Here is a 25,866-nt window from a genome sequence, read left to right as displayed (position 1 = left end):
CATTGCATGTTATAAAATATATGTCCCCGCTATGCCTCAAACGGTCTTTCACTAGAGGTAGGCTTTTTCTCCTCTCTAACCCCCTACCCCTTCACCACACAAAACCCAGCTAAAGCTTTTACTATGTGCGCGACTACATGCAGCTTCTGACGTCATCAGTCATAGGAAGCAGCGACCCTCAAAAGAGGGGGTTTCCAGGGTGCGACGTAAGACGGTAACCGGGGAAAGCGAGGGAGGAGTTTGGGGGTTGGAAATTGAGGATTTTGAAGGGGGAGAAGGCGTGGGCATTCATCCCCTTTTAGGGACACCTAGAGGGGGGCATGATCGACGAGCTGTGACGTCACTTGAATGCATTTGCCCCCGCGGCTTTCGTCCGGGGGGGTTAAATGGAACCGCTTCGATCAACCCCTATACCCACACCCTTTTTTTTTCATTCTTCTTGGAAGTTCCCGTTACGGAAACGTGTCGTGAGAGTTCACCGGGACCACTTCGAAGCCTCGGAAAGAGACCGTCTCCCAAGAAGGAAAAATAAATAAATAAATAAATAAACAGATGAATGGTAGCTTGATTTATCTGCGGAGAACCTTTGCCGTTTCGTGTTGTAAATGACCAGGGACTTGTATAAAAACCTCGTTGAGTTCAACGATCTGGTGTAACTGTTGCTGTCAGGGATTGCCACCTCAAATTGACGAAGTATGCACTAGTTCTTTTGTGAATTTGTGAATACCGTGGTAAAGCCGAAATACCACAACGCCGAACGTACAATAACGCCGAATGCCAAATTGACTTCAACGCCAACAGCTAGAAAACTGCTGTGTGCCACAACGCCGAAATACATTAACGCCGAAAAATGTCATTTCAGGACTGCCACAAAGGTTAGGTTAGATAAGGTTAGCACACAAATTCATTTAGTTTTTTTTTTTCATTTTGCTCCTGTGCCGCCCCCCCCCCCCTCCCCCCGGAGCAACATTTTTCGGCGTTACTGTATTTCGGCGTTGTGGTACACAGCAGTTTTCTAGTTGTCGGCGCTGTGGTCTTTTTGGAATTCGGCGTTATGGTATTCGGCGTTATTGTACGATCGGCGTTGTGGTATTTCGGCGTTGTGGTAGCGACCCTTTCCTAACTAGCCAACCGCTACCGGCGACGCTCGCGCTTCTGATTATGATAAAAATTATGAAAGTGTCTCAATCTTCCGATCTTCCGCATGGCAGACTATTTTCTCTCCCCGACCAACTTTTCATCCAAACCACTCTCTCTATATGTGTCCTGCAATATAAATGCGTGGCCATTGCACCCAGCATGTCCGTTCCCAGGGTTTCCCTTGTTTTCCAAGCAAGTTTTAACTGGGCCCAAATTTAACGTGAGCTGTATCCCAATACATGGGGATGCGTCCACAGCACACATATCCCTACATCCCTTAGCAAGTGCAGCCACAGTGTACAGAGGAGGCATTTTCTAACGGACGGGTGGTACCCGGATACTTTTACTGCTAGCACCACCTGTTAGCAATTGGTCGAACTAATGTTCACGTAGCCATTTAGAGTCGTGATGTCTTACGAATAATCAGCGAAACGTAAATCACAACGACCAATTTAAAAAAAAAAATGGGGGGGTTGTCTGTAAAGTCAGTTTACGGACGATAATTTTACGTGATAACGTCATAAGAAAACATTGATGAAAATATAGGATACTTTTTTTAATTTTCAAATATTATTTACAGTTTTTTTTTGCAAATTTTGATTTAAATAATTTGTTTAAATATAATCACGAACAATTAGTTTAAAAAAAAAATCCCGCCTTGATCTGTTTGATATTATAGAAGATTTTTCTCGCACGGTGGTTTTGGCCGGTTTCTTGCACGCTCTGCTCAGGCGGAACGTGAAATTTTTTTTCGTGCGTGCAGCCGACGTTCTTCGATTTATAAGACGTTATCACGTCAAAAAAAAAAAATAAACCAACGTTGCAAGTGTGACCGAGTCCTATACAGACAGTATCAAGCTGGTACGTTTGCTGAAACCCTCTTGGGCTGGCCGAGACAAGCTCCTCACTACACAGGGTGATGGGGGGGGGGGGGGAAATGTTCTGTTCTTTTACAAAAGATTCGTTTGGAAACCAGTTGCCAAGAAATAGTTTGTAAAACCACATGAACTATTCAGTAGTTTGTGCAAAATATGTTCATCGATTTATAAGACGTTATCATGTAGAAAAATGTAATTAATGTATCGTGACTGTTACAAAAATGTAAACGAACAAAATTAAAAAATGGTTGTGATGGATCTCGAAATGTTCAAATAATTATGATGATTTGTATGATGAAGCACCCGCCCGTGTGGTGGAGGCTTGCGGAGTGTCTGCATGCCGCGGTGGGGGGTGCAGGGATGCTGCTGGCCGGCTGCTGCTGCTGCTCCGAGGTGCGGCTGCGTCTGGCGGCGCTGATCCTGTCCTTGGTGGCGCCGGAGGCGGGCGTCATCGCCGGGGCAGACGTAGACGCCTCATCATCCTCCTCCTCCTCCTCTTCGTCGTCGTCGGCTGACAGCGAGCGTCTGGACGCCGCGCGTCGTCTGCTCGCCGAGTCGCCCCTGATCGACGGGTGAGTCGATTCCCGGCTTCCCTTCACAGCCCCGGCGTACATAAAACACGCACATTAACAAAATATTAAAAAAAATAAAAAATAATTGTCCACCGTTTCAATGTTTTTTTTTAAAAAAATAATAATAATAAGCTCGAACGAACAATCTAATAAAAATGAAAAATAAAAATAGTGCGAGGAGTTTCTCCGCGCGGACGAAGTGAAAATTTTACTGTTTACTTTGCTGCACATAGCAAGAATACCACGCGCATGCGATGCTTGGGATCTACCGTCTTTCTTTCTATCTGTCTCCCTCTTGCGTTGCACCGACTCACTCACATTCCCTCTCCTGCTGTCTACCTTTTGTGCATCTTTCTTTCTCTCTCTCTCTCTCTCTCTCTCTCCCTCTTTTGCGTTGGAATATCGGACGCTACTCGTTGCTAACGCTCGCGCATGCGTTCGAGTGCCACGCATTCACTCTCGCTCTGTCTCTTTTCTTTCTATTCCCCCCTCCCCAGGAACGTTGAACGTTTAACGCAACCTTGTTGGAAGTCGCATTAGAAGTTTCACTTCACAAACAATAATTATGGGTCAATTTTCGTTACTAGAACTCAGTGTTATATGTAAAACTGTATTTCACGCATGCAAAATAATCTTTACCATGTGTTGTAAAAACCTTACAATATATGTCTTGTGGTATTACAAACAAAGAGGACTGTTTTTTTTTTTACATCGGACAGGCTATAAAAATATGCAAATTTGTAAAACAGAATAATTTTACTAACAAACATTCAGCAGGGTGTTACTTATTTTTCTACGTAATCTTTAAAATGGTTGAGGCATTTATCATATCGTAACACAAGCTTCTCGATGCCTTCTTCGAAAGAAGTCAGCCGCCAGTGAATAGAGATACAGGGCCAAAGTGGATCTTCCTCTCCCTCGCGACGCCGCTGTGAGGCGGGTGGACTAATCGCGCGGCGCATTGTGCCGCACTATTCGCTTCTCTTGCGGTAAGTCTTGAAGCGGAAGCCAGTGCGCCTTGTGATTAGTCCACCCGCCTCACAGCGGCGTCGTGAGGGAGAGGGAAATACAGGCGCTGGCCCTGTATCTCTATTCACTAAAGGCTGACTTATTCGAACATCGAGAAGCTTGTGTCACGATATGACAGATGCCTCAACCGTTTTAAAGATTACGTAGAAAAATAAGTAACACCCTGCTGAATGTTTATTAGTAAAATTATTATGTTATACAAATTTGTCTATTTTTAAAGCCTGTTCGATGTAAAAATAACAGCCCTCTTTGTTTGTAATACCACAAGAAATATATTGCAAGGTTTTACAACACATCGCTAAGATTATTTTGCATGTGTAAATTACAGTTTTATAAATAATACTAAGTTCTAGTAACGAAAATTGACCCATAATTGTATATTTTATTTAATTATTCATTCAAACATATTATTTTTCAAACCATTGAAACTATAGACAATTTTTATTATATTTATTAATGTGCGTATTTTGTATTGGAAATAAATTCAGGGGAAGGTTTGCAACTAACTTAAACAATTGGAGGGTAATGAAAGAAGCAAGTATTGATGGAGCACAAACAATGCTTTGAATTCTAGCCTGACGCCAGGCAAATTCGCAAACTTTCCGGTTTCCTCCATATGTGTTGTTATCATTATCATGTCAGCTTAACAATACTCAGTTCGCAGTTTGATATATTTTACAATTCTTCCTAGCAAGTTCCTTTCTAGCTTTTGAAGAAACTTTTAGCATACTAGCCTTTGCACAGCTACGATAGTTTTTTTTCTTCTAACCATTTGCAAACGTGGTGACTTCCATCTTCAGAACAAAGACACTCGCTCCATGGACAAATGTCTTTATGGCACGTACATATATACATGCGCCTATTTTTTTAAGGATTTATTTTTCGCCACGTCGGGTAGTTTTTTTCTCTCTTTTCATCACCACAAACCCCCCCCCCCCCCACCTCCAGCTCTTTCTCTGCCAGGGGTTTGACCTACGACCTCTCTCCCTACTCTTCTCGTGCGAAGGTTAAAGAAAAAAAGGTGAAAGGATGCACTTCTAAATAAAAGCTAACATGACGCAATTACCAACAGCCCGGGGAAAAAAAAGAGCGAAGCTAAGCTGAACCGTAAAGGAAAAAAAAAAAGTGATCGAGTTAGATGTGTAACATCTAACCTCGGCAACGAAAAAATGCACGAGTTCTCACGTTCAAATTACACCTATAATACGAAACCCGGACAAGAAATTTAACGGAAAATTCTTTAAAATAATGCCATATGTGATAAATATATACGCTAATTGTGTTTTCCGCTACATTTCTGAACGCGAATTAAAAGTATATTCCACACCCGCCGCTAGATTTCGCTGCCGTAGCAGCTGTATCGACTTTTGAATCATTTTATTAGCAGACCTAAAAATAAACTATATGACAAAGGCTCCAATAAAAGCGAAAAATACTTGACAAAATACTAAAAACCCGGCTTTGGACCTGATTTTAGATAGTGAATTTCATTAAATTACTGCCCTTATTGTTAAAATTCTTTAAACAGATAATACTATAAATATTCCCTTTGGCTTTGTGAACTTTGATTCGCACCATTCACCACAGATGTTTAATCTCATGAAAAATAAGGGATGAGGGTAGTTTTTTTTAATGCATAAAAGTTTTCCCGATTGCACATGCATTAAGTAGCATCGAATCTTTGATTTAAGGGGTGGGAGATAGCATAGAAGTACCGAATATCTGCTTTAGGGCGTGATAAATGGGGATGGGGGTTGGTTTTTTTTTTTTTTTAATCTCTTGTAGACAGTGACCTTCCTTTTATTCTGTTGTTCAAGTGGCGACGTGTGATGGGTACGACTAACAGGGTAGTTTTCCAAGAACGAGGGGTGGGGAGAAGGGTTTTGAGGGTGGAAGGAGGGATATGGAGGGGGTAGAAGTGTTTTGAGGGGGGGAAGGAGGGGTGTGGAGGGGGATGGAGGTGCGGCTCAAAGCATTGTGTACACTGTACACAACAACGCCGTGCATTAATAATCTAGCTCGCCACCCTTGCCTCTAGCAGGCAGACATGGCAAGTGCCTCCCTCATCGCTCGAGGCCCTTTTGGGGGGGGGGGGAGAAATGTTAACAACCCTAGTTCCGCACTCTGAGTGAATGCGTGCAGCTAACTCACCGCCCCCTCCCTCCCCCCTCCTCCTGACACGTTTAGAAATTACCGGCTAACGCATTTGTGCGTCCGCAGTTAAAGCCCCCCCCCCCCCCCCTTCCGGACTTACCTTGACACACATGAATGGTGTGCAGAGCTTCGGATGAAACCACGTGATTTTGAGAACTGCTTTGTGTCTGTTTACGTTTTTTTTTTTTTTTTTTTTTTTAATAATCTGTTTGTATTTGTATTAGAGTAAAAACTGCTGCAAAGGTTTTTATTTTCTTTTCAGAACAATATATAGGCATGAGACACTTGGTAGGTATTCTCGAAAGCACTCAAAGGCTCTTGCATTACACCTTTATCTTCATTTCTCCGCCGTGTAATGTTACGGTCACCGCTCATGTGCACGACGAGAAGACAGCGCGCCAGTCCAGAGGAGACAACCGCGCTAGAAGCACCAGCGAGCGTCGCGCTTATCATCCCGCCTCGCTGACCCTTTGTGTTGAGACTGACGTTTGGTCGACACTAGGCGTCATTAGAGACGACAAGGGGTGATTGGATTACGTTCGTTTGGGGGGAAGGGGAGGCGGCAGGAGGAAACTCAACTCTGAAGATGCCTGCTGCAACTCTGAGCGAAACGCCGGCACACACTTTACCTCGGCTTTACCTCGAAATCCAAGAAAGTTTTTTTCTTTTTATCATTTTATGCTGTTCTTTCAAAATGACTAAACATCCGACTAAAAACGTATTGCAGTCATTTGTTTTGATCTTTAAATTTTTTTATTGTTATTTGTTAATATTTGGTTCATTTAAATAGTTAATTATTTTGTGAGACGATGTAATATTATGTCGTATTTCATTGTGAAAAGAGACGGGTCAGAGACGTGGGCGTAATCCGGAGGAGGAACGAGCGTTTCCGAACTCGTTTCTGTGGTACGCCTGATAATTATCGTGCGCGTGCCATAACTGCCGTATGCGAGCGGGAGAGATTATCGTACGCAGACGGGGCTGATTTCCGTATGCAGTATGTGTGCTGGACATAAATTATTTTACAACCCTCCCTCAAGAGAAGCCTAAGATGTACATCAAGTTCCGTCCCTGCCCGAACACGCCCGAATATTCACCTTCGGCCAACCTCGAGATTTGTTTTATTTTTGCGCAGGAAAAATGAATTCAAATATTAAAAGTGGTCGGTTAGGTTAGCTACATTAAAACACTATGGACGGTTAGCTAGGTTAGTATAGCTACATTAAAATAAACAGAGAAATATAAAACTATATATATATAAATAAACCCGAGGTTGGCCTGAAGGTGAATATTCGGGCGTGTTCGGGCAGGGACAGAACTTGATGTACATCTTAGGCTTCCCCTCTCTCAACCACGTTTCGTCTGCAGCGATCGTCATCTGTTGAAGAGCATGTCGTATGACATCACGGCCGCCATTTTGATTCCAATATTATTCTTTTTACTGCCAGGCAGCGCTAGTGTCGGCTGCAGAAAGTGGTCACCCTTTACCCCTGGAATTAAAAAGCCCTTCACTGCGAATGCAATCTTAACCGTGGAAAAGGCATGCATGGTAAAAGTTATAATAATGCCAACATGTGTTTCGAGAGGAGAACTTAGCTACACGACGCGCTAGGAAGTAGTTGTTAAGTGTTGTGTACTTAGATACAAGGATGAACAAAAAGGCGTTGACTGTCGAGTCAGGCCCCGGTGACACGTGCAAATAGTGTATTAATTAGGCTAGTTTTGCCTTTCTTGGTGCATACATGACTAACGAGTTATATATTTATAGAAACCGGAAAAATTCGCGGATTCATTTTGTGATATGCTAAAATTCAAGTAATTATATTTTTGTGCTTCTTCTGCTATTGGTTCACTGTTAATATGTAGGACTCTTGGCCAATGAGAGACCATCAATCAAAGAAGTATCCAATCACAAGTTACCCACTTGAGACGCCTCAAAATTCAGCACCCAATGAACAGACGCTGTTTGCCCAAGTAGGCAGAGGATCATGGAGTCTATCCTGAAGGTCACTGAACTCGCGAATTATTCCAGTCTCTATATATGTATTGTTCAGTTGTGAAGTGTAGTAAGGTAGTAAAACGAGAGACTTGTGAAAATACTGTTGGATAAATACATGCGTAAACGTAATATTATCAACTGTTAAATGAATTTTAACAAGAATGACAGTATTTTAATGAAATTCCTTGTCGAAAAACAGGCCCAAAGCCGGGGTTTAGGAATTTTTCAGGGTTTTTGACGTGACAACGTCTAATAAATCGATGAACGCCAGCTGCACGCACGAAAAAGGATGACTCATTGTCCCGTTACGCACATTGTCCCGTTATGCTCATTGTACGCTTGCGCCGCATCTATCTCTTTTCCACTCGATTGGAACAACCATCGCTTTGACTTTTTCGAGGCACATTAAACTTGGAAACACTCCCATTCGTTTCCTACTTTTCCTATCATCGTCCTATCCTTAACAGAATAACACAGATTGGAAGAAGTTAAATAGCAATCATGTACAAATGTTATAGTTAAAATAATCTCTTCGATAAAGTAATAAACATATTTGAATTAAAGAGTGCAAATAAAAGTAAATTTATCAATTAAATTGTAGATTTCATTTCACTACTTCTTTGTATCCATACAAAATAGTGATAATTCAATAAAAATGATTCAATTTTATTCATAAAAGTATGCAATCATTTCATCAAATTTTTGTTATGACGTTGTTACGTTAAACTATCGTCCGTAAACCGACTTTACAGACAACGTTTTTTTATTTCGTTTTTTTTTATCCTTCTTCAGAAAGATTTTTTTATGTATTTTCGATTGTGTGTGTATGTGTGTGTGTGTGTGTGCAATGTGAGGTTAGACGACGAGAAGGTAGTAGACATGATCGTAGACGGCACCTGCCAAGTACTCGGAGTATCTCGCATATAACGCACTTTGCACCCATCACAGCGGCTTCTGAAGCTACGAGGCTGAAGGGAAACCCCCTTTCTCGCGCGCGAGCATTCTAAAAGAGCCGCGAAGTATGCGTACGAGAACGTGTTGGGAAATATTTTCCTCCCTTCAGACGGTTTTTTCGGGGAGCCTGAGATGAAAGGCGTGCGGGAGGTAAGGCCGTGGTAAGGATGTTAGTTGTGGGGAGGGGAGGGGAAGAATATAAAAATTGGGAACGGGGGTAGTCTGGCCGTTGTGGAAAGAGAGAGGCAACTTTGAACTTCACAGTGTGTTGTGTTTTGTGTTGCGTCGTGTGCACTGGAAACAACTGTATTACTACTAAATAGTAGAGACGTGAAAAATTCGCTAGTTCAATGACCTTCAGGATAGACTCCACGATCCTCTTCATACTTGGGCAAACGGTGCCTGTTCATTGGATACTGAATTTTGAGGCGTCTCAAGTAGGTAAATTGTGATTGGATACTTCTTTGATTGATGGTGTCTGATTGGCCGAGAGTCCTACACATTAACAGTGACTCAATAGCAGAAGCAGCACAACGGTGTAATTATTTGAATTGTAGCATATCACGAAATTAATTCGCGAATTTTCCCGGTCTCTACTAAATAGTGTTCGCAGTAACACTGGATTCGTAGATTCTTACCCGGGAATTTTTGACTTGTGTTGTCCCAGTAGATATGTACTTCCAATAGTTAACATGATACAACATAATAAAGTCAAATGGTTACATATTCTGTGTTTTAAAAAAATTATGCTTGAATGAAATATAAATTAAAATATAAAATTACTCAGTGTTATCTAGATAAACGTATTTAACATATGCACAAATAACAATAGCCATGTGTATTAAAAAGTTACAAAAATTTTCTTGTAGTATTACAAACTATTACTTGGCAACTGGTTTCCAAACGAATCTTTTTTTTTAAAGTACATCATTTTTGACGTGATAACGTCTTATAAAATTGATGAACGCCGGCTGCGTGCACGAAAAAGCATGACTCATTGTCACGTTCCGCCTGAGCCGAGCGTGCAAGAACCGGCCAACCACCGTGATAGAAAATCTTCTATAGCCTAATATCAAACAGGTTAAGGCGGGCTTTTTAACTAATCGTTCGTGATTTTATTTATACCAATTATTTAAATTAAATTTGCAAAAACTGTAAATAATATTTGAAAATAAAAAAGTATGCAATTTTTCTTCAATGTTTTATTATGACGTTATCACGTAAAATTATCGTCCGTAAACTGACTTAACAGACAACCCTTTTTTTTTTTCTTTACGCTTACCCGTACGTATATGAACACACATTTCAGTCCAAGTACTGGGTGGTTCGGAGATAAACATTGAGTGAACATATGCATGGAAATAAGTGGCGTAGCCAGTACTTCTGCCAGGAGGGAGTGGGGTGAAAAGAGTTGTAAGAAAGTATGTTTCAGGTATGCCTGTTTCTGGAATATCTGGTGGGATCCTCCTGGTATTTGCAGTATCTTGAGTATCTTTCTCAAAACCTGAAGCTCTTAGATAAAAATTACCAATTATGAAAGGTAGATCAATACACTGCTTATTTACATTATGCCATAATACACAGTGGTGGTCGCAAGTGGATAGTGGTTGAATGTTATATGTATATTTAAACCCACCTTCCCGAAATTATAGAAACATATTTTTTTTATATATATTTCGTTGAATTTGGTATTTTAATTTTTATTCATTCACAACGCCTGGAACAACTAGCTACACAGGAAGTGGCTTATGTTGAATTTTTTTTTAATATACAGATACTAATATATATTTTTATATTTTTTTTAAAATACACGCCAAAACATTCCAGTATCCGCCACTGACATTACTTGGTGAAATTGTTCCATTTGTATGTTCCAGTGTCTTATTATTGTTATTTTGTTAAATTTTACCCTGATTTTGTGCTAGTTAGCCATTATTTTGTGCCAGTGTACCATTAATGTGGTTCAGTTTGTTATTAATTTGTGCCAGTGTACCATTATTTTTTGGTTTGATACTAGTTTGTACCATTATGGTTAATGTGCCGTTTATTCTTTGCCAGTGTACCTATATTTTGTGCCATTGTGCCTTAATTTTATCCTGGTGCACCATTTTTTTGTCAGAGTAACCAGACTGTGTCAGAATACTATTATCAGGACTGTATTGTACTATGGTAGTACAGTGACGACATACTATCCTTGCTGACAGCATTCGTCAACAGTTGCCAACCCTACCACAAAGCCCCAGCGACTCCTGTCGGATTAATTTCGCTACGGAATAACGCGGAACTCAAAAGAGTCCTCAATTCACGAGCAACAATAACGTCCTTCTGTTGCGGCAGAAATGAAAAGGCTCGGGTTTTAGTGCGAAAGGGGGTTGAGACTAAGGTAGGGGAAGTTGGAACAGCAGGGTAGTTCGTAATGGAATAGAGAGGCACAAAGGACGTCACGCCATCTACAAAACATCCCCTCTCGCCCTTCCTCCCTACAACCAAACAAAACACGCAATTAGAGTAACAACACCGAATAATAGCGCTAGGCACTGTTCCCTTATCTCCTTGTCTCTGCGGTGAAGGCAATCGAGAAACAGTCGCTTTAATCCCTTTTGTTGTTCCCGTAGCGCGTCACGTAACTAAGGAGGGGGGAAGTGAAAACTACATTAATGGGTTCTATGGTTCGGCACGGTCTGTAATCCGGCAATAAACGAGCCCGCTCGCTGTCAGGTGGTTTTTTTTTTCAGGCGTATTCATGGTGCTGCCGGTGTTTTTTTTTTTTTTTTTTTTTTTTTTACGTGAAAACGTCTATTCGTTCGGTACAGTGATTAGTCGGTCAAACTTCCTCAAGTGACAAAATACCGTCAGATCTATTTTAATCGCTAATGACTACGGGACTAAAGATGCGTCGGCCATGTTTGAGCTCGCAACGGATGGATCATGTCTGGGCGCGTGTCTGTTGCGCAGTAGTTTTTTTTTTTTTTTTACGTGACAACGTCTATTCGTTCGGTACAGTGATTAGTCGGTCAAACTTCCTCAAGTGACAAAATACCGTCAGATCTATTTTAATCGCTAATGACTACGGGACTAAAGATGCGTCGGCCATGTTTGAGCTCGCAACGGATGGATCATGTCTGGGCGCGTGTCTGTTGCGCAGTAGTTTTTTTTTTTTTTTTTTACGTGACAACGTCTAATAAATCGATGAACGCCGGCTGCACACACGAAAAAAATGTCCCGTTACGCACATTGTTCCGTTACTCTGTGTCCCGTTACGATCATTGTTCCGTTACGCTGTGTCCCGTTACGCTGTCGGCGAGTGCAGTAATAATAGGTTATGTTACAATTGACTAAAAAATTATGGGGATTAATATAATTGATGATATATATCTGATTACAGTTTATTTATATGAAAACTTGTTCATAATTATATTTAAACTTTATAGCTAAATACCAGTTTTTAAAATTAATTACAAGTCATCTACACGTGAACTGTTTCGTCGACTGTTTATAAAGTGAAGTGAAAAGTTAATGTGGTTTTCATTGCTTATTACAACAACAATTTCGGCAGTAAAAGTTAATTATTCTTGCATTTTAAAAATATGATTACTAGTATAATTTCAAGTATTTATTCTTTTACTATTAAAATAAAAATGATTGAATTTTATTCATAAAAGTATGCAATCATTTCATCAATGTTTTGTTATGGCGTTGTCACGTTAAACAATCGTCCGTAAACCGACTTTACAGACAACCAATTTTTTTTTTCCTGTAACGTCATCGTAACCAGCGTGGGCGAATGCGCGTGATTGTTGCGAATTATCCTCGTGTAAAGTTGTGAATTCGTGCGCGGCGTGGAAACGCGTGTAGTTAGGACACTGTACCTATCGGGCGTCACTGTGAAGATCTTACCGAACGCTGCCAGGACCCAAAGTGAGAACAACAAAAATATATTATTCGCCGGAACATAATAGAAAAAAAAATCTCTATTAGATTGGAAATTGTAAAATAACTAGATGTCGTGTCGTACGAATCGTATGTATTTGCTCGGAAATTACATAAACATGCCATTCGGAGGAAATCTCGCCTCGGAAGGAATCAGAAAAGCCTAAAAAAAAAAAGTCCAATGCCGAGCAAGAAATACGGCAGCGTCGAAATGGAAATGATATATCCTTCACGTTTTCGCGCGAAAAATAAATCTACGGCTCGTAGCCGAACTTCAACTTTTCCTGTATTATTATTATTTAGCTCACACTATCGTTACTGTACAGTTTATATTTCAGCGCAGTGTTGCCAGTTTTCTAGCGGAATGCATTCCACATTTCACATTTCACCGGTACATTTACATGATGAATTTTTGAAGAAGATTAATTGATGCTCATGTTTTTTTTTTTTTTTAATTTATTGAGCAGCCGTGGAAGTACGTTAAGGGGTCTTACGTTAATTACGTGAGCTCAAAATTTTGGGGGGCAAATAGGGGTATCCAGCAAAATCTCATCAATCTCATTTAAATGGAAAAGAGGAGATCATTGGAAATCTCACGTCTACTTTTCAGGTAAAAAATATACATACATTATTATTACAGATAATAAAAAATTCATTAAATTCATTATTTTTTTTCGGGGTATTCCATTTTGCCCGTAAAAATATTTTCATGGCTACCGAAATTTATATTATTTCGAGAATTTTTATAAAACAAAAAAAACCAAGATTATGTGCTCGAAAAGATTGATTTTGTATTACAAAAGCCATATACAGTAAGATTAAATATTTTCTATGCCTGGGTTTCCCCGAATTGGAAAATTTCCCGCTCCGCCGGTTATTAAAAAATTTAATTATTTAAAAAATATAGGATAAATCTCACGTGAGGGGAAGGGAAGGTCCCGCCACATCTCAAAATAAAATCTCACCAAGGGAGGGAGGGAGGGAGTGGTCCAAATTAAAAGAAAAATACTTCACGTAATTAATAGACACCGAAAAAAGGCTTTATTCTCACCAACAAATTAAAAGAATATGTAAACAAAAAAACACCGCGCAAAGTATTTATATATCTTTATTTCAGTATTTTTTTATTGTGATTTTAATTTTTTTTAGTGAAAGAATTAATGACTTTTTTTTAAAGTAAGCATTAAATTCCATCAAAGTTTTTGTTTTGTATCTAGGCGTATGTTTTAATATTCAGGCCTCTTTTATTTTTATAAATTTTGAATTATTTCTTTTTATTATTATTATTATAATATGGATAATAAACGCACGTCGATTGAAGAGGCCGTAGCACTTACGCACAAGCTTGTTTTTATGAGTGGTCATTTTCTTAAAAAAAAATTGTTTGTCTGTAAAGTCGGTTTACGAACGATAGTTTAACGTGACATCGTCATAACAAAGCATTGATGAAATGATTGCATACTTTTATGAATAAAATTGAATCATTTTTATTGAATTATCACTATTTTGTATGGATACAAAGAAGGAGTGAAATGAAATCTACAATTTAATTGATAAATTTACTTTTATTTGCACTCATTAATTCAATTATGTTTATTACTTTAACGAAGAGATTATTTTAACTACAACTTTTATACATGTTTGCTATTTAACTTCTTCCAATCTGTGTTATTCTGTAAAGGATAGGACGATGATAGGAAAAGTAGGAAACGAATGCGAGTGTTTCAAGTTTAATGTTCCTCGAAAAAGTCAAATCGATGGTTGTTCCAAACGAGTGGAAGAGAGATAGATGCGGTGCAAGCGTACAATGAGCGTAACGGGACATAGCGTAACGGGACAATGTGCGTAACGGGACTTTTTTTCTTGCGTGCAGCCGGCGTTCATCGATTTATTAGAGGTTGTCACGTCAAAACCTTTGTGTGATTGTGTAAATACATATTAAACAGGCGGTAAAAATTATTCTTATGTTATGAATGAAATTCTACGTACGATCCTGAGAGCAACTTAAATTGTTTGTCAATTGTCAGTGTTAATAATAATAATCGTTAATCTTGCTGTGGATATCCTGCCCGGAGAACTACTAGCGGTTGTTTTCAGCGGGGTTCGGCTTGATATTAAAGCAAAAGAGGGGTTTGATTGTTAAAAAAAAAGGGGGGGTTGGTTATATTACAATTTTTAAATATTCATGTACATAATTTTAATATTAAATAGCTTTAAATAGTGTTTTTATCAAAATATTTTATATCTGATATGTAAATTGGCATTTGGCATGTATAATGAAATGCCTGCATTACATGATCATAAATACTTACTTGCAATTTGTCCATGATGATTCATAAATGCATCAAAGCCATTATTTGTATAAATATAACCTAAATATGAAAAATACAATTTTAAATATTTTTCTAATGTTAGCATATTAATGAAAATTCTAATTCTAATTATTTTACTGAAATTAAAATAAAAAAATCATGCATTGTAGGGTTAAAGGAAAAGAGGGGTTTGGATTGTTAAAAATAAGGGGGGAGGGGGGAGAAAGTAAAATGGAAGAGGACACGGAGCGAGAATTTCCGGAATAATACACTCCACGCCCTCTCCTCCGAAGGCAGAAATCGGGTAAAGTGAGGAGGGAGTGAAGGGGGGGGGGGAGAGAGAGAAAGTAGGAAGTAGGAAACTGCGGAGTTTCGAAACCGTTCGTGGGCCAGAACTTCGTTTTCCGACTGCGCGAATAATGGGCCAAAACCCTCTTTTCCTTCCCTTAACAAACCCTCGATCCTATCTCGCGGGCCGCCGTGGGCCAGCAAAGAGAAAACACGCAAAGAACTAAAAAATAAAAAAAAATGCAAGGACATTCCTCGCAGCACTGATTTTTTTTTTTGGGAACAATAGGATTCATTGACCCCCGATCAGTCCCAGAACACATCCGAAGTTTGGCCACTCGCTCGTGAAACTTCCGTCATCGCAATCTAAAAATAAAAATGAAAAGTCTGCTTGTGCTTATATACACGCGTTATAAGTTTTTCTGCTTGGGGCAGTAAAAAAACTAACTTTAATTTTGAATGCAAATAATTAATAGATATAGAGTAGGTCTACTTAAAAGACTATAGTGATAGTATAGATCAGAGTTCGTAAAGAATAAATTCAAACTAATTAAAAATTAAATAAATACTCAATATTCAACATTATTAAAAAAACACGTGCATAAAATTAATTATTTACGTTAGTAAAATAATAGAAATAATTTTTAATTAATAATGGAAATTAATAAGTATCCTGCATGTTTATTCTAATTCATTTATTTTAATTGGTGGTACATAAATGCTCTTCTTGAGGACTGGAGCTGGAGCTTATGTCCGCCATCTTGGAATATGACTTTACGGCGGCCATCTTGGATGACCTTGACCTTAAAAAATCGCCAAAAATGACTCAAAATTTGCACAAATTCGCCAAACTTTCCATTTTTAAGGGGAAAAAGTTAAATAAAAAACTTTAAAAATTTAAAAATTCAAAAATTCCATTTTTGAGAGGAAAAAATCAAGTAAAAGAACATAAATTTGAAATTCGAAATGTCTCAATATATTTTTGCCTTAAAAAAAACGAAAATTCCCCATTGAAGCTTAGATTCCCCGTCGTCAACCATCAAATAAGCTTCTGCATCACTGCTGCGTCATTTCTACCTCACCCCTGCCGTCTCCCATTCCGGCCGTTACAACTAGCATACAGCATGCTCCGCTACGTAACTATCCGTTCCCCCATTTACCGTCTTCCCATTCGACCACTAGTTGCATGCGTTGGAGTGGCGTCGCCGCTGACGCACTCTCCTCCTCCACCGGTTCCCCCCACCACGCACCTGACTATTCCCCTCGTGCGATTGGAATTTCCGTAACGCTGGAAAATTGTGGCCTTCTCAGAAAAGAAATTTCACTTCAAAAATCACCCTATTTATTTTTGATAACACTCGCCTCCCGCTAAGACGACTTGCTTTCGATTTTCCGGCGGGATTTTCCCGGGGTACTCCCTTTTTCACCCCACCCTTAAACACACTCATTCCGTCAAAGCTTAAACTCCTTGTCACATCGTCTCTGATAACCTCTATGTCCGACGAGAAGTTTAAGGCCCATGTCTTCGTTCACTCGCTTCGGGACCGACCACGTAACGCGGACGTCATAAAAAAAATCGCTAAACGTTTTGTGGGTTACCATTTTTACGAACAGTCAAATGCATACTTAATAGGTGATATTGCGTAACCAGTTGATACATGTGTACACTGTAAAAAAATTGTAAATATAACATAAATATTCATGCAAAATTACAGATATTTGTCCATTTTAACATTTACGTGAAAACAACTCTATCACTACAAAATAGTGTTCGCAGTAATACTGGATTCGGATTCTTACCCGTGCATTTGTGCTTTCAGTTGCCCCAGTACCTCCAATAGTTAAAGTTATTTGTAAATTGTTCCTTGAATACCTTCCCATTATTAACTGCGCATAATAAAAAAATCCAATTATTTAATATATATATATTTTTTCTAAATCTATGCTTGAATGAAACATAAAATAAATATACAACTATGTACTATTAATTGTAATAAATACCGAGTTTTACCTCAAAAAATGTATTCTATGTATGCAAAATAACCAGTCATGTGTTGTGCAAAGCTATAATATTTTTATTATAGTACCACAAAACTATATCATGACAACTGATTTCGAAATGAATCGTTTGTAAATGTACAGATTTTTTTTCTGTGTAGGTCAGCCAGTTTCCAATCAAATTCATACTTAACAAGTGATATTGCGTGAACAGTTGATACTTAAGTGTAAGTACATTTTTCAGGTGACACTCTAGAGCAGTTATGGCTAGTTTTCTGCCCCTGACATCATTTCGCAAGGCACCTTAAAGAATCGTCCAGCAAATAAACATTATCAGTCGCCTGTTACAAAAAAAATCCTTTGGTAATCAGTTGGTAATACTACAAGAAATATATGCAAATTTGTACAAAAAGTTACTATTTTATAATATTTGGAAATCTTTATGGAAACAATACTGAATATATTTTTATCGCAATTATGAAAATTGGCGCATAATTTTAAATTGGAATAGATTTTAAAACGGAAAAGATAATATAATATTTAGTAATTCGACTTTATTTTATTATTATGCTTATTAATGTGCGCAGTTGACACTGGAAAGTGATTCGGTTCGCTAATAAGTTTAGGTAATGAAGAAACGGATACAACACATAAATACCCGGGTAAGAATCCGATCCCAGTGTCACAAATATTTTTTTTTGACGTGACAACGTTTAATAAATCTATGAACACCGGCTGCACGCACGAAAAAATGTCCCGTTACGCACATTGTCCCGTTATGCTGTGTCCTGTTACGCTCATTGTACGCTTGCGCCGCATCTATCTCTCTTCCACTCGATTGGAACAACCATCGATTTAACTTTATCGAGGGACATTAAACATGCAACACTCCCATTCGTTTCCTACTTTTCCTATCATCGTCCTATCCTTAACAGAATAACACCGATTGGAAGAAGTTAAATAGCAAACTTGTATAAAAGTTATAGTTAAAATAATCTCTTCGTTAAAGTAATAAACATATTTGAATTAATGAGTGCAAATAAAAGTAAATTTATCAATCAAATTGTAGATTTAATTTCACTCCTTCTTTGTATCCACACAAAATAGTGATAATTCAATAAAAATTATTAAATTTTATTCATAAAAGTATGAATCATTTCATCAATGTTTTTTATGACGTCACGTTAAACTATCGTCCGTAAACCGACTTTACAGACAGCCAATTTTTTTTTAATTACATGATTTTTCTGTTACATTTACAAAAAAAAATTTACAGTGTGTTTTTGAGAGGTTTGGGAGAGAAGTGTGTTGGGGAGGGCAGGGGAAATTCGGGACTGTGTAGGGTTCGGGAGTAAATGTTCGGAGCCGACGTTCTCTTGTTTGTGCGAGCAAACAATCTCCTTTGGCATCGGGTGTCCTCGGCGGCTTGATATTCAAATATGGGCCTCGGATACCCGTGCGGGTGTGTTGCCTTGCAGCTGTTGATTTCCAAAACCCCAACTCTCTCTCTCTCTCTCTCTCTCTCTCTCTCTCTCTCTCTCTCTCTCTCCCTCTCCCACACACACACACACACACACACTTCTCAACCCATTCATCCGTCCCCACGGCCACAACAGGCCCTGGAAGTACTCTCAAAGTCAACAAAGGCGCTACTCAGATAAGACATCCGGGTACATGACAGTTTAATTTATCCTCCAACAAGACATAAAATAATAATAGTCCAGGTTACTAATATCTGTATAGCTGATATGAAACTCTAATATTTTTTTGGAATCAATATTTTTAAATCGAAAATAGGGTTTATGAAATCACGGCGACAGTTAACATTTATCTTTGAACCAAAAAAAAAAACATAAAATAATAGTTCAGGTTTAATTTCTGCATAAGAGCTATGAAACTTTATATGCATTTCAAAAATTATTTTTTTTTATCGAAGGACTACTCAGATATAGAGATGTACGCGGAGTAGCAGAAAGCCTGCTGACAGTTTAAAGTTTTCTAATAGGGACAACGTAAAATCGTTCACGGTATTAATTCATGCATAATAGCTATGAAACTCCGATAACCATAAAAATAAATATATTTTAATTGATAGTATGCCCCCGTCAACCCCTAAACATAGAGCCGATTTAAATGAAAATAGAAATGCGGTAAATGTCATGGTGATAAAATTGAATAGGCGTATGTTTTACTTTTTTTTTAATTTGGCACGTATTCATTTGAATGGTAATGTGGTCAAGGTTGTTGTTGAAAACTCTTAAAATTGTTTATTATAACACAAGTTTTTGTTTTATTTTCATATAATTTCTAAAAATAAAATTTCCAATTATTAATTTATGAGCCTACAACTTCAATGTTATTAAATTTTGAATTTATTATTTTTCCATAAAAAATATTATAACAAAGCAGAAAATCTACTATATAAAAATAAGTCGGGTTTTCCTTCCTGACGCTATAACTCCAGAACGCACGAACCGATTTCCACGGTTTTTCAGTCGTTAGAAAGGTTTCGGGCTCCGTGAGGTTTATAGCAAAGAAAATTCAGGAAAAATTCAGGACAAACCAACATTTTAAGTAGATGGCGCCGGTGCGTGATACATTGTTTGACAGCTACTCATTGTTCTCTGCTCAGTTAATTTCATGTGACAAACCGGTATTGTGTTCACTGTGAAATTGTGAAAAAAAAAAAAAAATAAGTTATTCGTTTCCTAACATTTCAATTGGAAACCATCAAATCAACTACTCATTGTTCTCTGCTCAGTTAATTTCATGTGACAAACCGGTATTGTGTTTACTGTGAAATTGTGAAAAAAAAGAAGAAAAAAAGTTATTCGTTTCCTAACATTTCAATTGGAAACCATCAAATCAACTACTCATTGTTCTCTGCTCAGTTAATTTCATGTGACAAACCGGTATTGTGTTTACTGTGAAATTGTGGAAAAAAAGTTAAAAAAAAACATATAACGTATATTGTGCAAACAAACAGCAGGCATTTGTCTTTAAGGTCGTAAGTTTAACTGTGTAAATTATGTGGATCGTGCATTTGAGGTTAAATTCACCACTCTGTCCATAGCCCAAAATGCCTAGAGGACGACGTGCCAACATCGGCCGCCGCACAAGACATGCAAGCCAGCAACAAGTGTATTCACAGAACTTAAGCGAAGAAAGACAAAATATAATAAGAGAAAATGCCCGATTGAGACAACGCGTGAGCACACGAAGATCATTGGCATCATACAATCGCTTGGCATTCCAATATGATCCCACTGCGAACTACAGTGATGATGAAAATTTAGATATTGGACCAATGATTCATTGATTTTGGCCACTATTCGATCAAGATGTGACATAGCTTTGGCTTTAGCATCATCTGGAATTGCGGCGACTCTTCTAGATGCAATATTTCCCGATCCAGGGCAATGGGAAAATTGTTGATGCAATGCAAGCTCATTGTTTGGGATGAGTGCACAATGGCACATAAGAAATCACTTGAAGCACTTAACTTCACACTGAAGGATCTTCGGCGAAATAACATCTTTGGCGGCTTGATGATATTGTTGGCAGGCGATTTCAGGCAGACGTTGCCAGTAATTCCCCGTGGAACGCCTGCAGATGAATTGAATGCTTGCCTGAAGGCATCACCTTTATGGAATAACGTAAAAACATTATCGCTAACCACTAATATGAGAGTTCAACTTCAAAATGATCAAAGTACGGCACAATTTTCCAAACAATTGTTAGATGTTGGAAATGGAAAAGTCCCAGTTGATGCGACATCTGGATTAATTACTCTTACCAACGACTTTTGCCGATTTGTAGACTCTCAATTAGCTCTTATTGAAAATGTTTTCCCAAACATTAGTGAGAATTATCAGAATTATGCTTGGTTAAGTCAACGAGCAATTCTTGCCGCAAAGAATAATGATGTACACGCACTGAATTTCACCATTCAATCAAAAATTTCTGGCGATTTGGTGACATACAAATCCGTTGATTCCATAACAAATCCCGATGATGTAGTAAATTATCCAACGGAGTTTTTGAACTCTCTGGAGTTACCAGGATTTCCACCACATAACTTGCTACTCAAAGTTGGTACAGTTATTATGATATTGCGTAATTTGAATCCACCGCGACTTTGCAACGGTACTCGACTATCGGTAAAAAGACTTATGCCGAATTTGATTGAGGCAACCATTATTAACGGAAAGTACGCAGGTGAAAATGTATGTATTCCTCTAATACCAATGATTCCAACTGATCTTCCGTTTGACTTCAAACGATTGCAATTTCCAGTTCGCCTTGCGTTCGCAATGACAATTAACAAGTCGCAAGGCCAATCGCTTAGTGTTTGCGGAATAAATTTAGAAAATCATTGTTTTTCACATGGGCAGTTATACGTTGCGTGTTCACGAGTTGGGAAACCATCCGCTTTGTTTGTGTTAACGTCAGACCAAAAAACAAAAAATGTGGTTTACCAAAGAGCACTTCAATGAAACGGATAATTTGCGGACACGTATAACGCTTCGATTCAGTATTTACTTTGGATTCACTTTCATTTACTTAGAGAAGTTCAACTAAATAACACTTCATTTTTGTAATCGAAATGAATTCATTACTGTTGTGAAATGAAATAAAATTTTTCCTTTTCAAATATAAAACAAAAAAAAAAATTTCTTCATCTTTTAATCAACCAAACGAAATGTTACATAAAACGAAGCCATTTGGTGGCGAAACGGAGTTCGCCGGGTTTGCTAGTTAAATTATAAAATTATATTTATAGTTTAAGTAGCAGAAAACTAACTTCAAAATGGTGCAGCTATCGAATCAACATTCTAAATTTAAACTAAGCGTCGCGTGGTCTCTTCAGCAGCCATTAACGGCCTCGGCAGCATACTCGGTCACTCGCAGACCAACCTGACCACCTGTAGTTTTGTTCAACGTCGGGAAATTGTTTAGAACCGCCATTTTTGTCTGTTTTTTTGCAAGTACTTTCAAACACCGAGGGATGACCGTATAGTAACCAGTTGACAATTTTAATTTTGCTTTTTTCACCGTAATTTTTCACCCACGTTTCATTAAACTATCCGAAAAAGACGCCTTTTACGTTTAAAGGTATCATTTTTCGACTCTAGTATGGTGATCGCTTAAATGGTTTTTTCCGGAGATGTTTACTGAGCGGCTGTGCTTAGGCTATGCGCATTGCGTTTTCGAAGTCCATGATGCCTATGGCCAAGGCGTCCGTTCCGATTCCCAGGCGACGAACTTCTATGCAGAGCGGTTAAAGAAACTGGTAGGGCGTCGCGAAAAGTGTTTGGAACTGAGTGGCGACTATGTGAAAATGTGAAGTAGAAATGTAGTAAACTAAAACTGTCAATGAAAACCTTTTCTCACGAGTTTAGTTTTTTTTATGACCAAACGGTACTTACTTTACGCACATGCACATCCCTCGTATATTTTGTAATAAAAACACCATATAAATTTCACCATTCCTAAAATAAATTTTCTGAAATATTTTCGAAAATCAAGTTCTGGGTATTCAGGGAAAATTTGAAAAATCACCTCGAACGTCTTGGATCCTCATTTTAATATTTAATAATATGTATAATATACTATTATTATAACTTTGTTATGCCAATATATATTTTTATTTTGGTAACACTAGCATTATGCGCAGTATCATGGTTACCGCAAACGGCTACAAGACCTATTTCCTACTTCAATAGTTTTAGGTTCTTGTATGCAAAATATCTACACGGCCAAACGAAAACCAGTTGCCAAGAAATAGTTTGTATTATTACAAAGAAAGAAATTTTAATTTTTTTACAACAGAAGGCTATGGTTATTTTTGCATGTTTGAGATACGTTTTTGGAGATAATACTGAGTATTTCTTACAAAAATTTATGCATAGTTTTCTATCGAGCATAAATTTTTTTGGACCATTAAACTTAATTTTTTTATATCGTGCTTATTATGTGCGCAGTTAATACTGGAAAGCTATTTATTACCGGAAAGGGTTTGCAGACTTTTGGACGTACTGGGACACAGCGCAAAAGCATGAACGCTGGTGTAAGAATCCGAAACCCAGAGTTACTGCGAACTCAACGGGTTATTTTTTTTTCTCTCTTCCGTCGTGTATTTGTACAGATTTGCAAACTTCTTTCACGAGCCCTTGGGATGTTTGTTTTGTTTGTTTTCGAAGTGAAAACTTTTGAAGTTGAAAACTTCTTTAGCCGCGTTGAGCGATTTTTCGGTAGGGGCAAAACTTACGGGTTCGCGTCACCGACATGCTAGTGACGTGTTGCGCCAGACTGGCGAATCGCAGCAGCCTTGTACATGTATACGCATATATACACTTAATACGTTGTATATACACTACTGTATCATGTGCGTGTTGGACTCTTTTTTTTTTTGGATGGGTAAAATCTTGTGAGTTCGCATCACCGACATGGCTGTAATAGCAGTAAGTGAAGTTAATTTGACCACGTGAATACATGACCTAGGTCTGACATCACTGGTAAGTCATCGCTAGGTAATGAATTTTTAAGTAATTTTTACATACCACTGACATCTGTTGTGACTAAAAAATGATGTAAGGATAAATGATATCATGCTGACATCGTACAGACGTGATACCAATATCATTATTCTTGCGTACATTTGACGTAGAAATGATGTCATGTTATTTATTTAAAAACAAAGTTTTAAGTTTTCACTTCTGTTGACAGTCCCCATGACTGGCTATTTTTTTTCCTTTCCCCCCCCCCCCCCCCCACCCCGTGTGTAACATTAGCTGTCGGTATGCGGCCTTTGTTTAAGCAAAGGGCCAACAAAAGCTTCGAGCTTCATTGTAAGTGAGATATAAATCATAAATTTCATAGTCCGATCACGAATGAGTTAAAAAAAAAAAAAAAAAAAAAAAATCCTTGAATGAAATTAAGGAGGTTTCAAAACTAGCTAATTCATTATTATTATAAGTTTAAATAAACTCGGGACTGTTCCACACACAAATACCTGTCTATTTTTTCATAAGTTTATTTTTTAAGGATAGCCACTTTTATGTGGAAATCAAAGTGAAAAATTCTTTTTTTTTTTTTTTTCTACCAGGCACAACGACCTGCCGTGGAACATCCGCAAGTTCGTGCACAACCAGCTGAAGGAGTTCAACTTCGCCGGGGACCTGAAGGCCGTGGCTCCGTGGTCCAGGAGTCCCTGGTCCCACACAGACCTCAAGAGGCTGAGGAAGGGCATGGTGGGGGGACAGGTGAGGCTTGACGTCACGAGTCGCTGCCACCACCGCAAAAACAAAAAAAAAAATACTTAAATAAAAAACCCGTCTCTGGCCCAATGGCGGCTCCGGGAAGACCTCTCGTGCAGGGCTCTTCACACACAGTTGAAGATGCAGTTAACGATCATGACATTGCCCCTTGGGATATCCACAAAATATATATGGTCTCAAATACTGACATTTAGTAGCTATTTTCGTACCAATTTTTCTTATTGAAAGAAGAGTTTAAGCACATTAGCGAAAGTATTTTAAGGTTGACATTAATATTCCCCACAAAGAAATAAGAAGTAAAATTTGGGCTCGGAAGGGGGCTGTCGCCCCCCCCCCCCCCCCGCGTCCTTCCTCTGGAGCCGCGCTTGCTTCGGGTGCGACGAGAGTAAAACATTTCAAGGCAGAAATTTTAAATTGCAACGTTTCCGACGCGAAAAAAGGACAGAGAATAGGTACTCGGCCAAAAGAGAGCACTATGCTATATACGTTTACGGGCTCGTTTTTGTTCTCCTCCCCGTGCGATGATTCGTCCCCCAACAACAACAACAACAACAACAAAAAACAGAACTGCGAGAGGGATAGATGAACGAAAGAATAAGGCAAGAGAGTGTGCGCGCATGCGCTTGTTTCGGAAAAAAATAGATATAGGTATCCTATAACAAGTCAGCTGTGAGTGCCTTGGATTTTTATATTTTCTACCGGCGGGTTCACTTTCCTCCCTTGTTCAACCAGCAGCGTAGAGAGCGCTGTCGAGACAGTCCCTGCATTTCCCGCATAGATAGCGCTACCTGTTATGAATTTCGTATTTTGATCACAAATTTGGCGTGTTACAAATGGCAGAATTGTTTGAAGACACTGTATGGTGTGAGTATTTCAACAGTGAGTATAATTGTTTTTTTTTTCTAGCTAATGCCCAGCATACGTTACTATGCTTTTTTTTATTTGTTTGAAGCGGGTACGCTTATACAAAGTATATCTCGCTATCTCTCTCTATATATATGACCCTCTATAAATCCCACTATATTTCTCTTTATATAAAAATCGCTCTCTCTCTCTCTCTCTCTCTCTATATATATATATATATATATATATATATATATATATATATATATAGCAATTTTTATATAAAGAGAAATATAGTGGGATTTGTAGAGGGTCATATATAGAGAGATAAGGAGAGAGAGATAGCGAGAGATACTTTGTATAAGTGTACCCGCTTAAAAAAATTAAAAAAGCATAGTAACGCATGCTGAGCATATATATCCATATCCATATATCTCCACATCTTCCATATCACGCGAAATATCGCACAGTTGTAAACATGCAGTACCT

General features: G+C 38.4%; 1 protein-coding gene across 1 annotated transcript in view; it reads left to right on the top strand.

The window, feature by feature from the left end:
• The window catches only part of LOC134541121 (dipeptidase 1-like), a 175,703-nt gene that overhangs the window by 110,254 nt on the left and 39,583 nt on the right, over window positions 1–25,866 (top strand). Inside the window, exons 2-3 of the mRNA XM_063384303.1 lie at window positions 2,377–2,590; window positions 24,363–24,519. Coding sequence (XP_063240373.1) covers window positions 2,379–2,590; window positions 24,363–24,519 — 369 coding nt within the window. The 5' untranslated portion in view covers window positions 2,377–2,378. The remainder of the gene's footprint in view (window positions 1–2,376; window positions 2,591–24,362; window positions 24,520–25,866) is intronic.

This window comes from Bacillus rossius, chromosome 18 (genome assembly GCF_032445375.1).
Source record: "Bacillus rossius redtenbacheri isolate Brsri chromosome 18, Brsri_v3, whole genome shotgun sequence".
NCBI classification, from domain to species: Eukaryota; Metazoa; Arthropoda; class Insecta; order Phasmatodea; family Bacillidae; genus Bacillus; species Bacillus rossius.
The sequence above is the reverse complement of the archived record's forward strand: the minus strand, read 5'-3'. Positions and strand labels throughout refer to the sequence as shown.